Consider the following 13,056-nt stretch of genomic DNA (forward strand, 5'->3'; position numbering starts at 1 on the left):
GAGACATCTGAACCTTGTTCACTTTTCTGCTCTCACACCTTAACTGGCTGTCTGTTTTAAATTCCTCTATCACAGCACATTCCTGGAACTGAGGTCAATCCTAGGTCACCAGTTGTCTTAAAAGAAGTCCCATCTTTTAAGATAGAGTCTGTGAAGTCACATTGCACTTAAATCTCAGCATATCCTAGAGTGAGTACTCAGAGCTGTTGAGTCAGCTCTCTAGCCCTCACCAATCTATGTTAATAGAAGCACCTTTGCTAAAATCAACAAGGTTTACACCATTCAGGAAAAATCTACAAACTAAAACAGTCATACAGTACAAAGTTCAAGTTATACTATGTCAGGCAAGCATTCAAGACAGTTGAAGTGACGGTTAAAAGCACAGTAGTTTTCTAAGTCCCTAAAGGTGTCTTGGTCACAGTTTCTTACCTTTGATGGAGGGTTTGGAACTGAAGTTGGAGGTTCTGGAAGCCTAAGGAAGTTAACAGTGAGAATCATGGTCATGGTATGTCTCACGTCTCACAGACAACAGAGAAGCTGTGGTGAGTCTTATCTGCAGAGAGACCCGACCTTTGCCTATCATCCTGCTCACCTCAGTGAGGAAGGCAGCCTCACTAACGAATGACATCTTACCTCTTATGTCCTTACATAAACATAGCCATGTTTATGCTAAAGACACAGTTAGAACCTGTTTTGTTGAAGTCAGTGGCTTATCTTTCACCTCCATGACTGCATTTTGGCAGAGGAGCATATTTTTCTTCATAAATGACAATTTATTTAAATAAATGACATTAATTTAAAAGTAAGAAGTACTGTAACTATTGGGAAAAGTCACATAAACTTTATTGTCTCTCTATCAAAGAATAGTTTACTTTGCATTATCTTTCACCCAAAATTCAGTGTAACGGGAAAAAATCAGCACAATTAATGGAAAGGAAACAAAGGCCTCTATCAAGACAAGCAGCTTGGGAATCCAGAGAACATCAAGCAGAGAGACAGTTAGTAAAAGCAAGCCATCAACACCTGCAACTGGTCAGGAAACCAGTTTCCACTAGAGTTTTCTGAAGTAGATGTGATGAGTTTTTACTGTCAACTGTCAGTTTTTACTGACACAACCTAGAATTACTCAGGAAGAGGGAACCTCAACTGAAGAATCACCCTGAAGAGACTGATGGGCCTGTGGGTATGTCTGTGAGGTACTGTCTTGACTGATGAAGGAGGACCCTGCCCACTGTGTGCAGCACCATCCCCAGGCAGTGGGCCCACGCTGTATAAGAAAGCTACATAAGCAAGTTAATACGAGTGTCTCTTATTACTCTGGTTTCTGTTCCAGGCTCCTGCCCAGGTTTCCCTTGAAGACGGATTGTAACTTGTAAGTCAAATAATCCCTCCCTTCCCCAGGTTGTCCTTGGTTAGTGCTGTATCTCAGTAACAGAAAGCAAACTAGAACAGCAGGACCTATGGAATTTGTTGGAAGCAACAACTATATTATCTCTTATTAGATAATAAAGAAGAAAAAGGATTTAAACAGGATCAAAAAAAAGTTATTAAGTCATCAGGCATATAAAACTTTAATACCAGCTACTAATATCTTGAAAATGAACAAGAAAATGACTTTAAGACACATTAAAGATCTTTCTAAGGGAAGGCTACAAATAGGGTCATCCTAAAGACCAACTACTCTTGTAGCCCTTCAGGGTTTCAGTCTGCAGTGATCTGAGCACTCAGCACCAGGAAGGCACTTGGTGGTGGAGATCTTATAATTAATTGTGCATGAGGCACACTACAGAACTTGTAATTTTTAAAACTATTACTGTCTCTTTTTAGTTCCCATCTCTCTTAAAATGATCACAAAGAACCAAATTAACTGCCATAAGGGATAAAAATTTAACACATATTATCCTCTAAAACTGCATAGAGCTATAATTTTAACTCTAAACTTATTTTACTACAGTCAGTTTCTACCAAATCAAATCATTCTGCTGAAGGTCCATTAAGAATCACTTCCTGTTACACAGTGTGGCACAGCCCAAGGCTCACATCTCATCATAACCTGACACTCCATGCCACTGAACCACCCCCTGCCAGAAGGAGCATGAAGGAGCTTGGGGTCAGGCTGGAGATGAATGACACTTACTTCAAGGACTTAGATAAGTCATCACTTAATTCTTTAGGGATGTAATCAGAGATCAGACCATGGGCATAGCGAACATAGTCCTCTGAAAGAAACAGAATACGGAATGAAAAAAATAATTAGTAATAATTGCAGTGGTTTGAGTCAAATTGATCCAAGTTCAAATTCTTGTTCTACATGGGTTTGGAAATTCATTTAAACTCTACTTTCGGTTTCTGCATTGGTAAAACAGGGATACTAAGACCTACCCATCAGGAAAGGAAAAGTACAATGGATGAGATGTAAAAGGGATGCTGCCCCAGGCGTGACTGCACAGAGATGGCTCCAAATACCCCTTTACAAACCAAAGACTCAGGCCAGCTTTCTTAGTTAAGACCCAAATACAAATAAAATCACAAACCAGACCTAACAGCAAGAATTGTTTGAATCTCTTTTTTAATGGCCATTTTTTGCAAGCCTGCTTCAATAAAGAAGCCAATTACTGAACAGGAATGAGTATGCTCACAAACATAGTAACAGAACAGGAAAAACTGAATCAGCAGAATGTAGAATCATTAAATTTTTAAATTTCCGGTGTTCAGTGCCAACCACACTGCAGCAGTCTGAGGATGTCATGTAGTGGCAGTCTGTCTAGCATGCTTGAGACTGCAGGGTCAGTTCTCAGAATGGAGAGAAGTTGGAAGGAAAGGAATAAGACAAAAATGTAAACCAAAACATTTTTTTTGCAAAGAGAATTAATTTTCACTTCTAGAACACCGAGAACTCTCTGAGGAGATGTGAGATACTGGGATCTAAGAGTGACCTCCCCTGGAGCCTGAGGCAGGATGGAGGCCAGGCCAAAGGCCATGTAGTCTAGCTGAGAGCCTCCATCAGCAGTCCTCTGGCTTCACTATTTGCTAGGTAGGAATTTGGCACGGCCTTGCTTCTCATGACATGTCTGGTACACCTGTCATATACAAACACTTCACAAAGGGTAGCAAGAGTGTTCACAGCCACTATCACCATTAGTATACAATACTGTTCACCAAACAAATGATTCAAGCCACAGTTAGTGACCGGCACCACCTAAGGCTGAAGTCGGCAGTGTCTGAGCTCAGAGTTGTCTACACAGCTGTCTTCCCCCCTCATAGAGCAGACAGCAGTTAGTTCTGTGGCAACCTTCTGCTTACCTTCCTTGTCCCTGGAAATCCGATCACCAGAGAAATATGCAGATGACTGTACCCGGGCTCCAACATTGATGTTATTGGCTTTCAATGCCACCACAGTTTGGTTGACCTAGGAGGTAAACACAGGAATGTACTTTCAAGATAACTTTGCAATGCCATGACTCCCCAGATGGCTTTTGGTCCACCAGATATCCAGGAAATATTTAAGCACCTCGAACTATCTTTGCCAGCTCTGGTGGTCTGAATAAGAAGACCGCCATAGGCTCATATTTTGAATGCTTAGTCACCAAGGAGTAGAACTCTCTGAAAGCATTAGGAGGTAGGGCCTTGTTGGAGTAGGCGTGGCCTTGTTGGAGGAAGTGAGGTTTCAAAAGCCCATGCCAGGCCCTCTTTGCTTTTCTGCCTATGGATCAGTATGAATCTCTCAGCTACTGCTCCAGCGTCGTGCTCCCTGCTATGATGATAATGGACTAAATTTCTGAAACTGCAAGCAAGACCCCAATTCAAAAATTCTTCCATAAGAAGAGTTGCCTTGATGTGTCTTCATAGCAACAGAATAGTGACTAAGACACCAGCTGTCGGAAAATGATTTAACGAGAGGGAGAGCCACAGTACTGAATGATCGTAACACATGGGCTTTCTGAGCCCCACACAACACCGTGGGAAGCGCTATGAGAATGGAGAAGAGAGACTCTAGAATTAACCTGCCCCGACCCAGCTATCTGAGCAACATCCAACCACAAGAGCTCCTGGCATTCAGGGGCAGGGCCATGCAATCAAAAGAAAACTAGGTTCTGTTTAACCTGGGATCTCTACAGGCATTTTCCTGGCTATTCAGGATGGTCACGGGTCTGGTCTTATGTCTAATCTGCAAAGCCACACACCTTTTTCACCAGCCACTTCAGGGTCTTCTCTGCGCTATACTTGTAGTACTTCTTGCTGTTTACTTCTGCGTTGAATTAAAAGAGAAAAGTAAGAACCTCAGTCTAATGAATTAAACTAACAACAGCCATAGACTTATAACACAAACTACCTATCTCGGGTGGAATCAGACTGAGCTGCCTGTCTGGGTTTACAGATCTGCTGCCGTGCAACCACCCTGGGATGTGACATTACTCTCTGAACCTGCTTTCTCCAATACAAATGAGGGGATAACTCAGGAGATGTGTGAGCACAACAGGAGGTAACACACACAAATTACAATACAGTGTCTGCCACATAAAAATATGGAAGAAAAGGTGGCAAAGACATCTGTAAACACTAACAGCAGGAATTAACAAGCTCTTCACATATAATTCTTCCTTGCTGGCCAGAAGAAACCTCAAATGACGATGATATTTTAGCAGTCTTTCTCTCCTCCCTGAGACAGGTTTCTCTGTGTAGACCAGGCTGGCCTTCAACTCACAGAAATCTTCCTGTCTTGGCCTCCTGAGTGCTGGGATTAAAGGCATGAGCCAACACAACCAGCTAAGAAGGAAATCTCAATAATAGATTATCTAGATCAACCGCAATGATTAGGGTGGGAAGGCCTGCCCCCTGTGGGTTGTGTCAGAGCAGACAAGGCTAGCTGAGGAGCAGCATGCACACAGGCATCAATGTGCTGCTCCGCTCTTGACCGTGGCTGTAACACGGGAACTGGGAACCAAAATCAACCCTTTCTCCACCCAGCTACTGCTCTCAGAGCATCTTATCACAACTGTCTGGGGCAAACTAAAATGTGCCCTGCCCACTAAAGGTCCCCTACACCCACAGCTCTAGAGTTCTCACAGCACACCTGCAGTGCTCAGGTGGCCACGGAGCACCAGGAGATTCCTTTCTCAACCTTCCGGACGCTGCGACCCTGTAATACAGCCCCTCATGTTGTGATGACCCCCAACTATAAGATTCTTTCGCTGCCACCTCCAAACTGTGATTCTGCTACTGCTATGAATCCTAATGTAAACATCTGATGTGCAGGACACCTGACATGCAACCCCTAAAGGGGCTGTGACCCACAGTTTTGAGAGCTGCTGTTATAGATCTTCACAGAAATGGGTCGCGCGGAGTGTGTTCGACAGCTTCTGAGAGCCGTCTCCACGCTGCTGTCTGCGGTGTGCTCCTGGTTAGAGACTACATTTCTGACCCATCTCAGCCAGCCTTTTGTTCCACTTTTGGGCTATTTGAGGATGGTTGCTATTTAAAATAAAACAAAAGAGAGGCTGCATCCTCACTCAAATTTTTGCACTGACACACATATGCTTAGAAAAAGAACTAGGCATAGAACTCCTGAGTCGCATAAAACTGTCAAGTGGTCATAACTGTGTCTTTAAAAACCAAGAATATCTACTAGATGAAATATAAGATACACGGTTTTAACAGGTGGTTCTGTGCCTGAGAAATACTGGAGTTCCCCAAGATCATACAAATTTTTCCCTTTTTCTTCCAAAAGATCAATGATTTTTAGTTTTGCATTTAATTCAACAAACTGCTTGGAGTTACTTTTTCTGACAATGTCCATTATTTCCACAGGGCAATTTGACAGACACCCTTCCCACACTGAACTTTCACAGCACATGACTGCATACACAAAGCTGCTCTCTGGAAGTGGCTTTACGGCTCAACACCGTGCTGACTCCAAGTCGTGCTTTCTTGTAGGTGCCTCTGGGTTTTTACTGTCTATGAAGACAGACAATTTTACAGAGATTCTCAATTGCCTGCCCTTTCTTTCTTCCTCATATTACAGAACCTTCTAAGACTTCTGTCAAGATGAAAACAGAGACAGCCTTGTCGGAGCTGGCATAAAGGAGAAGGTGTGTCCACTCTCTTATAATGTTTATGCAAGGAGTGTGCTGCAGACACCTTTGTCAGAGTGAGACAAGTCACTTCAAATCTACTTTCTCAAGGTTTTCCACAACCAAGAAGCTTGCAGAACCCCTTCCCTTGCCTCCTAGGTTAGAATCATGGAATATTACATAGCTATAGGAAGGAAGGGAAGAACTATTATCAGAAGATAAGGCACGAGAGGTCTTCAGGCATCTTTTCTCTCTCCAATGTAAAGGATTTTTGTTTTCAACTTTCTAGTATGTCAAATTTACAGACCACTGTTCATTACGGGAAAGCTCCCTCCATGACTGTGTGGCACCTCAGCTTCTGCAGAATAATCTCCGTCCCTCAGATCTCCCTGCTGAAAACCTCAGTGTCACACGGCCACAGCCTGCTGCCAAAGGTATGTGCACCGTACCTTTCTCTTCTGTCACATGACGAAGTGACTTCTCAAGCTCAGGAAATCTCAGCAACAAGACACAATCTGGAAACATGCCATCCACTACGACCTGATCCAAGGGCTGATACTTTCCCTGAAAGGAACAACTGAGTCAGTCAGGCGGCCAACAGTTCAGTCAGTGAGCTTTTACAGCACAGGACAAGGGAAAACAGGATCACTCCACAGAAAAGCTTTGTGTTAGCATCTGTGCTCACCCTTCCACTGAGGGTCTCTAAACTGGGAAAGGTTCAAGGGCCAACCCTAAGCCTCTCTTGTGAGGACGGCATTCTAAACATCAAGCTGGTTCCCTCAAGGGTACAGCTGCTGTGTGATACAGAGATGCTGGAGACTGTCTGAAGATGGCCCAGCTATTCCATATAAAAAAGTCAACTGTCACACAGGCCTAGAACAAGCCCAGACAGACCAGACCCAGAATATATTATCTGCTTCCCTCATGCACTCCAGGGCTCAAGAAAACCAAACCAAACCAAACAAAAAGGCCCCTACTTCAAAAAGAAAAATTCCCAGAGTGAATCCATTCCTCAGGGAGCCATGAGCTAAGGCTTCCAAATGAGATGGGAATAAAGGAAAAGGCAACTATGACGTAAGTACAGAGGCAGGCAGGCTAAGGCATGCCCAGACAGTCAAGCTGACACAGCTGTCGGGAGCGAGCCATGCATGTTTGCAGAGGTCGTTTCTCCTCACTCTCTAACAGCAAAGGAAAGCGTGCACAGCTGATGAAGACATTCTCCCGACTGGGGAGCCAGGCTTAGGAATGGGTGCCCTGTCTCTCCAGGTCCCACCTCTGCTTCTCTGTTTCTATGACCAAACTTGTAAAGACAGACGTGTGACTGATCGATTTTCTCTGGTTTTCAAGGTGAATCCTCTTGTTTCTTTCACAATACACATGATAACTTGTTCTATTTTTCCATTAGGCTAAAAGAGGTAAGAAGTGCCAGAGTGAAATGTTCTTCCATCTGACCTAGGCTCCCCAGGGTTACAGTCTTTGGGCTTCTACTTTAAATGTTTGCCTTCCAGGATCAACCAGCATTTTTATACTTAGTTGCTTTAAATAGTACTGACAAGCATGAAACCACAGCCATGATGGAAGTTTTATCATTGCTATTGCATTCTTATTTTCTTTGCCACATGTACATAAAAAAGTAAAATAAAAATCTGTTCTAAATAAGGTTAGGAAGACTTAGTGTTAAAGGCTGTGATTTTAAAAGAATGGGTCAAATTCAAAAATGGGGTCAATATTTTAATAACTAAATAGATATGGCCCCATCTAAACTAGGGAAGAAACACTAGCCACCCACGTGCTTACACTTCCAGGACTTAAGAGAAAGGACAGTGACTCTGGTGAGCATCCCTCTGCTTCTGTCTGTCTGTCACCCTGAGTCCACCACACAGCAGAAGGCCAGGCTGCGGAGCACTAAACCTGGGTCTTGCTCCTAACAGGAGATGGGGACGCAGTGCCGGGTACTGGAGCTGTGAGCGCCTTTCTCCCTGTTAATCCAGCTTAGAAAACAACGTGTGAACCAGCTGAAGTTCCCAAATCCATCCCCAAATCCTCCTGTAGCTTCCTGGCAACAACCAGAACCATCTCTACGACTTAGAGACGTGAGTCCCAATTGCCTCACTGCCGTGTACCCCAATGTATTGGCTATCGTGGCAGCTTTCAGAAAAGAGCAAAGTGAGTCAACTGAGGGGCAGAACTCCACTAATATACTGTAAAAGGAGAGAAGCAAGTACCAAGAAAAATAGGAATAAAGTTTTGGGTGAGTTTTGCAATTTACAACATCCTAAAATTGATGAACCTACAAAATAAAGTTTTGAAAATTTGGTTTGAAGACCAAATAAAATGAGCCATAATCATTTACTCTATGTGCAAATGAGAGTCTGAGAAACAGAGCCTGCCTTAAGCATTTCAAATAACTCACTAAACTGATCTCAAAGATTTTGAAACTGATTGATGGACCCTTCAGGGTTCCTAATTCCCCTTTAAGAGGTCCCCAAGCTCAAACCTATATTCATAATGATTCTAAAAGGCTGTTTGCATTTGTATCAGGTTGACATGACATTGGTAACTGAAACGATGTTGAACAAATCTGGGTCCCTTAGCTGGAGTTAAGGCACCGACACCAAAATACACTGTATTCTTAAAGTTTTTAAAATGCCAGTTTCACTTAAGATATCCTTGCTCAGTGGGGCTAGAGAGATGGCTCAGAGGTCAAGAACATCTGATGACTTTTTAGAGAACCCAGGTTCAGTTCCTAGCACCTGTGTGGCACCTCACAGTTGCCTGTAGCTTCACCTCCCAGAGCTGTGATGCTCTCTTCTGCCTCCATGAGTACTGGGCACACACACTGTCCATATGTGCAGCCACTACACAAACACACAAAAGAAATCTATTTCAAACAAACAACAAAAACAAAAAAACCAATGAAACAAACACAAAGACAATAATATCACTGCTTAAGTAGTAGAAGCAATGAGTTTTCCTTAAATCTTGATCCTGAATGCAGTCATTACCACTCTGTGTGAGAGACGTCTGCTTATCCAGTTTCTACTGTTGTAGCTCGGGGCACAGGCATCATGGAGGAAGAGTGCTGAGAGACATTAGTGCTTTTGCTCTGGATACTCAAGCCCCAACCACACAGAGCTTCCCCACTGGTGTTTACTAGGCATAGGCACACTTAAGTTTACCTGTTTCTCAGATACTCACATAAGAAGGTAAATCTCCTGGCCAAATTCTTAACATTCCCATCTAAGCACTTAGTGGTAAGTTTCTATTGCTAGGCATGGCTACCACCGAGATACACAAGAGTGGCAAGATAGGCCATTAAGGTCACAGCTACCTAGTAGCAAACCTGATCACCATTGAGGTGCTGCTTCCTGGGGGAGGTCAGGGTGCTCTGCCTCACACTGGTACACATGGGGCCCATATTGTAATGACTGAAGAACACTGTGAAAAGGAGAGTGTCTTCTGCCCCTCCCTGCAATCACTGCAAGTGGGAAGCTCACCTCTTTGCCAGCCTTTATGAGGTAGTGAAGGAGCAGAAACAGAGGATCCATGGGGGTCGCAAAGTGGAGAAGCCCCCCTGCAGATGAAAAAGAACCAGGAGAGGGACACGCTTTACAAGAGCCATGGTTATTTCGTCTCTCGGGGCGAGCTGTAGTGAAAGCCCACACTCCCTCCTGCCCGTGTGACAGCACGTGCAACAGCTTGTGCTTTCCATCAGGCAAACTCAGGAGTCAAGAAAGACCCTGGTTTAAACGCTCCCATTTCCTGGAGTTAGATTCCGCGTGTCTGACTGCCTTTAGGACAAAACAAAACTGTTCTTTAAAAGTCTATGAGAAAGAGTGATCGATGAGCCAGACTGTCCAGGCTCAATCATTGCTTCCCTACATTTTCCAGTCTCCACCCGACGTTCTGCAGCTATGGGCCAATACCAGCTGAGAGTGTGCCACCCCAGGAGCTGGAGCTCTCGTGGACTCCCTAAGGATTAGGACAGCTACAATCGAAGGGGACAGTGTACTTACCATCTCCTGAGTTACACAAACTACACTAAATTAAAATAAATCCTTGTGTGTGCGTGTGTCTGCAGGCATGTGTGCGTGTGTACCCGGATACAGACGCCCATGTGGCCCAACAGGACATCAGATCTCCTGGAGGGGGTGGGACCATGGGGCCTTTTCCTCTTGCTCTCTCTCTCTTTGGTTCTTGGCCACGAAGTGAATGGTTTGGCCACATGGTGCCACCAAGATGTGCCATCTCAAAACCAACCAAGCCAAGGTACCAAGGACTAAAAGCTCCAAACTGAGAACCACAGCACACCTTCTCTTCTGATGGGCTGACCGCCTAGAGTGTGCACTGATCATATGACAGTGACAGGAAAGCGGGCTAAAAAGGGCACAGTAGGTTACATGAGAAACCACTTCTTTAAAAGGCATTACTTTCTAGTTTGTTTTAGAAACTGTATCAGTTTGCTCAAGGAAATAATACGTTAAAAATTTCTCTAAAGGAAATATTTCCAATCGACTCAACCCACACTCCATGGCACAGGCTCTCTAATTCCTGTCACAGGGTGTGTTGGTATTTCAGGAGAGAAACCAGAACTGTCAATTTAACATGTGACAAGACAGCATCACTTGCTGCAAACCCTTTCTGACGCACAGAAAAGCTCCTTGCTTACACATACCAAACCAGCAGGATGAACCCATACACACGAGATGTGTTAATGGTAGGGGAAAAAATACATACATACACACATACATACATACATGCATACATACATACATACATACACACACACACACACACACACACACACACACACACACACACACACACACATATATATATATACCTGTCACTTACCTGATTGAACTGACTGATTTATAAACCAAGAACGGTGCTTTTCCTTGAAAATTTTGATTTCAAACAGCTGATGTAGACACATATCCAGTAAGTAAATGGCTCCTTCCCCTGTAACACAGATGTGCTCAGTACCGTCACTATTCTCACACACATATGTATATCAGAAGTCTGTCCAGAGTTCCAAGGAATGCTCCTAAGAGGAACCTAAACATATGGAGTCACGTTCTACACTTGCAGACTCCAAGGAAAGTTCATGGGTATTAGGCACAGACATTCAGTTTCCAGCTCCATAATCCTCGCTGAACATAAACTGCAAAAGTGAAAGGCACAAGTCATTTACCTTGACTGTCATACAGCCTCCTAGCTACCAGATCCTAATGGTTCTGACAGATGTGAGCTAGCTCCTGGGTCTGTCACTCGTCAGCATGTAGCTCCCTCTACACAGGAGCAAAGACAAGGAACGACCAAGCCCTCAGATGGCACTGGCCACTCTGAGAAAGAAATGAACTCTCTTAAAGCCTTAGTCAAATGGATGCAACTTTCTGTTTTATTCTTTTAAAGAGGGAGGGGGGGGTTAGAGGCTCAGCTCAGTCAGTGGTAAAGCACTTGTCCAGCATGCGCTAGGTCCGGGGGTCAATCCTCAGCAAAGGGACAGGAGGGGTAAAGATTGTGCATATCTGAGGTTTGACTAACTCAGGTCCAGGGTGAGTCCTCAGCAACATGGGTCTAAGCGGTAGGAGAAATGGGGATAGAAGGGATGCATATCTGATGTTTTACCCCTCGACTCATCCAATCTTTTTCTAACCACAGAGCCATCTCTGAAATCTCTGGAATCACATGCTGAGTGCGACACTGGGGAAGCTACATAATCTGCTTGCTCATCTGTGTCCATGGCGATACTGATTGCACCTTAGAGGGTTTTTATGAGGACTGAACAAAAGGAAACACCCCTACATTTCCAGAGCACAAGCCAGGACATGGGAAGTGCTTAGCTTAGTTCTCTGACTGTTCCGGTGTGGGTCAACAACTCTGACTGTTCTGGTGTAGGTCAACAACTCTGACTGTTCCGGTGTGGGTCAACAACATTGACTGTTTTCTGGTGTGGGTCAACAACTCTGACTGTTTTCTGGTGTGGGTCAACAACTCTGACTGTTCTGGTGTGGGTCAACAACTCTGTTTTCTGGTGTGGGTTGACAACTCTGGCTGTTCTGGTGTAGGTCAACAACTCTGACTGTTTGGGTGTGGGTCAACAACTCTGACTGTTCCAGTGTGGGTCAACAACTCTGGCTGTTCCGATGTAGGAAAACAACTCTGGCTGTTCCAGTGTGGGTCAACACTCTGACTGTTCTGCTATGAGTCAACAGACATATTTAATTTAATTTCACTTAGAGAAAAGACACTAGAAGAATGGGGTTGGGTGTTTGTTTTGTTCTGTTTTACTCCCTCATTGTCTGAGTTACACATCTTTTCAACAAAATACGACCCATGTGCTTTCCCTTATTCCCTATGCAGTGATACAGTCCCCAGGAGAGCCCTGGCGTATAGCATCATGTGTTTACTCAGAGCCTAACAATTCAATACAAGGGAAACCCCGTGTCACCTCAGCTGAATGGATTTTAATACTTTTACTCCAAAATTAGAAAACACAAAATATGCTAAATATAAAATTAAAATAAACTTATTCTTCAATAAAACATAAAGCTCTCCAATAAACAATGATTTAAATAAAAGAAAAAAATCACCTAACAGGGGGGGAATTAGCCTTTTTGGTCAGACTGAAAGAACAGCTAAAACCGAAACCAACCAAATCATGACACATTGAAGACGGCCTCACGCATTTTCATTCTGTTTATTTTACCGTACAACACAAAATGAATATAAATGCAGGCCAGTGTTGGTAAGCATGCTAAGAAAAGTTGGCATAAGAAAGCCAAAGAAAATCAATCCAGAGGAAGCTCAAACACACCACTTCTCTATGTTGCCAACATTTCTAATGATTTGACATTCTGTGGATGAAAACTATAAAAACGATCCTCTTTGCAAAGTTTAGTGTGATTTATCCTGGAACATTAATCAGCTTGATTTTCCACTGCAGGATGCTGTGAACTTTTTAGTTAATTCAAAATGACAC

At 43.7% G+C, this 13,056-nt stretch overlaps 1 protein-coding gene across 6 annotated transcripts in view; it reads right to left on the reverse strand.

Moving 5' to 3' along the window:
* The window catches only part of Rnaseh2b (ribonuclease H2 subunit B), a 42,845-nt gene that overhangs the window by 13,814 nt on the left and 15,975 nt on the right, over nt 1-13,056 (reverse strand). For 5 of the 6 annotated variants that reach the window (XM_050152238.1, XM_050152237.1, XM_050152236.1 and 2 more), the window contains exons 3-9: nt 10,926-11,033; nt 9,569-9,645; nt 6,521-6,635; nt 4,185-4,249; nt 3,304-3,409; nt 2,138-2,219; nt 430-472 (exon numbers count right to left, since the gene is read on the reverse strand). In XM_050152238.1, coding sequence (XP_050008195.1) covers nt 430-472; nt 2,138-2,219; nt 3,304-3,409; nt 4,185-4,249; nt 6,521-6,635; nt 9,569-9,645; nt 10,926-11,033 — 596 coding nt within the window. Of the gene's footprint in view, nt 1-429; nt 473-2,137; nt 2,220-3,303; nt 3,410-4,184; nt 4,250-6,520; nt 6,636-9,568; nt 9,646-10,925; nt 11,034-13,056 lie in introns of those variants that run through there. The other variant, XM_050152234.1, reaches the window with a different exon arrangement.

The sequence above is a fragment of the Alexandromys fortis genome, unplaced genomic scaffold (genome assembly GCF_014885135.2).
Source record: "Alexandromys fortis isolate MF-2015 unplaced genomic scaffold, M_Fortis_MF-2015_v1.1 scaffold_75, whole genome shotgun sequence".
Lineage (NCBI taxonomy): Eukaryota > Metazoa > Chordata > Mammalia > Rodentia > Cricetidae > Alexandromys > Alexandromys fortis.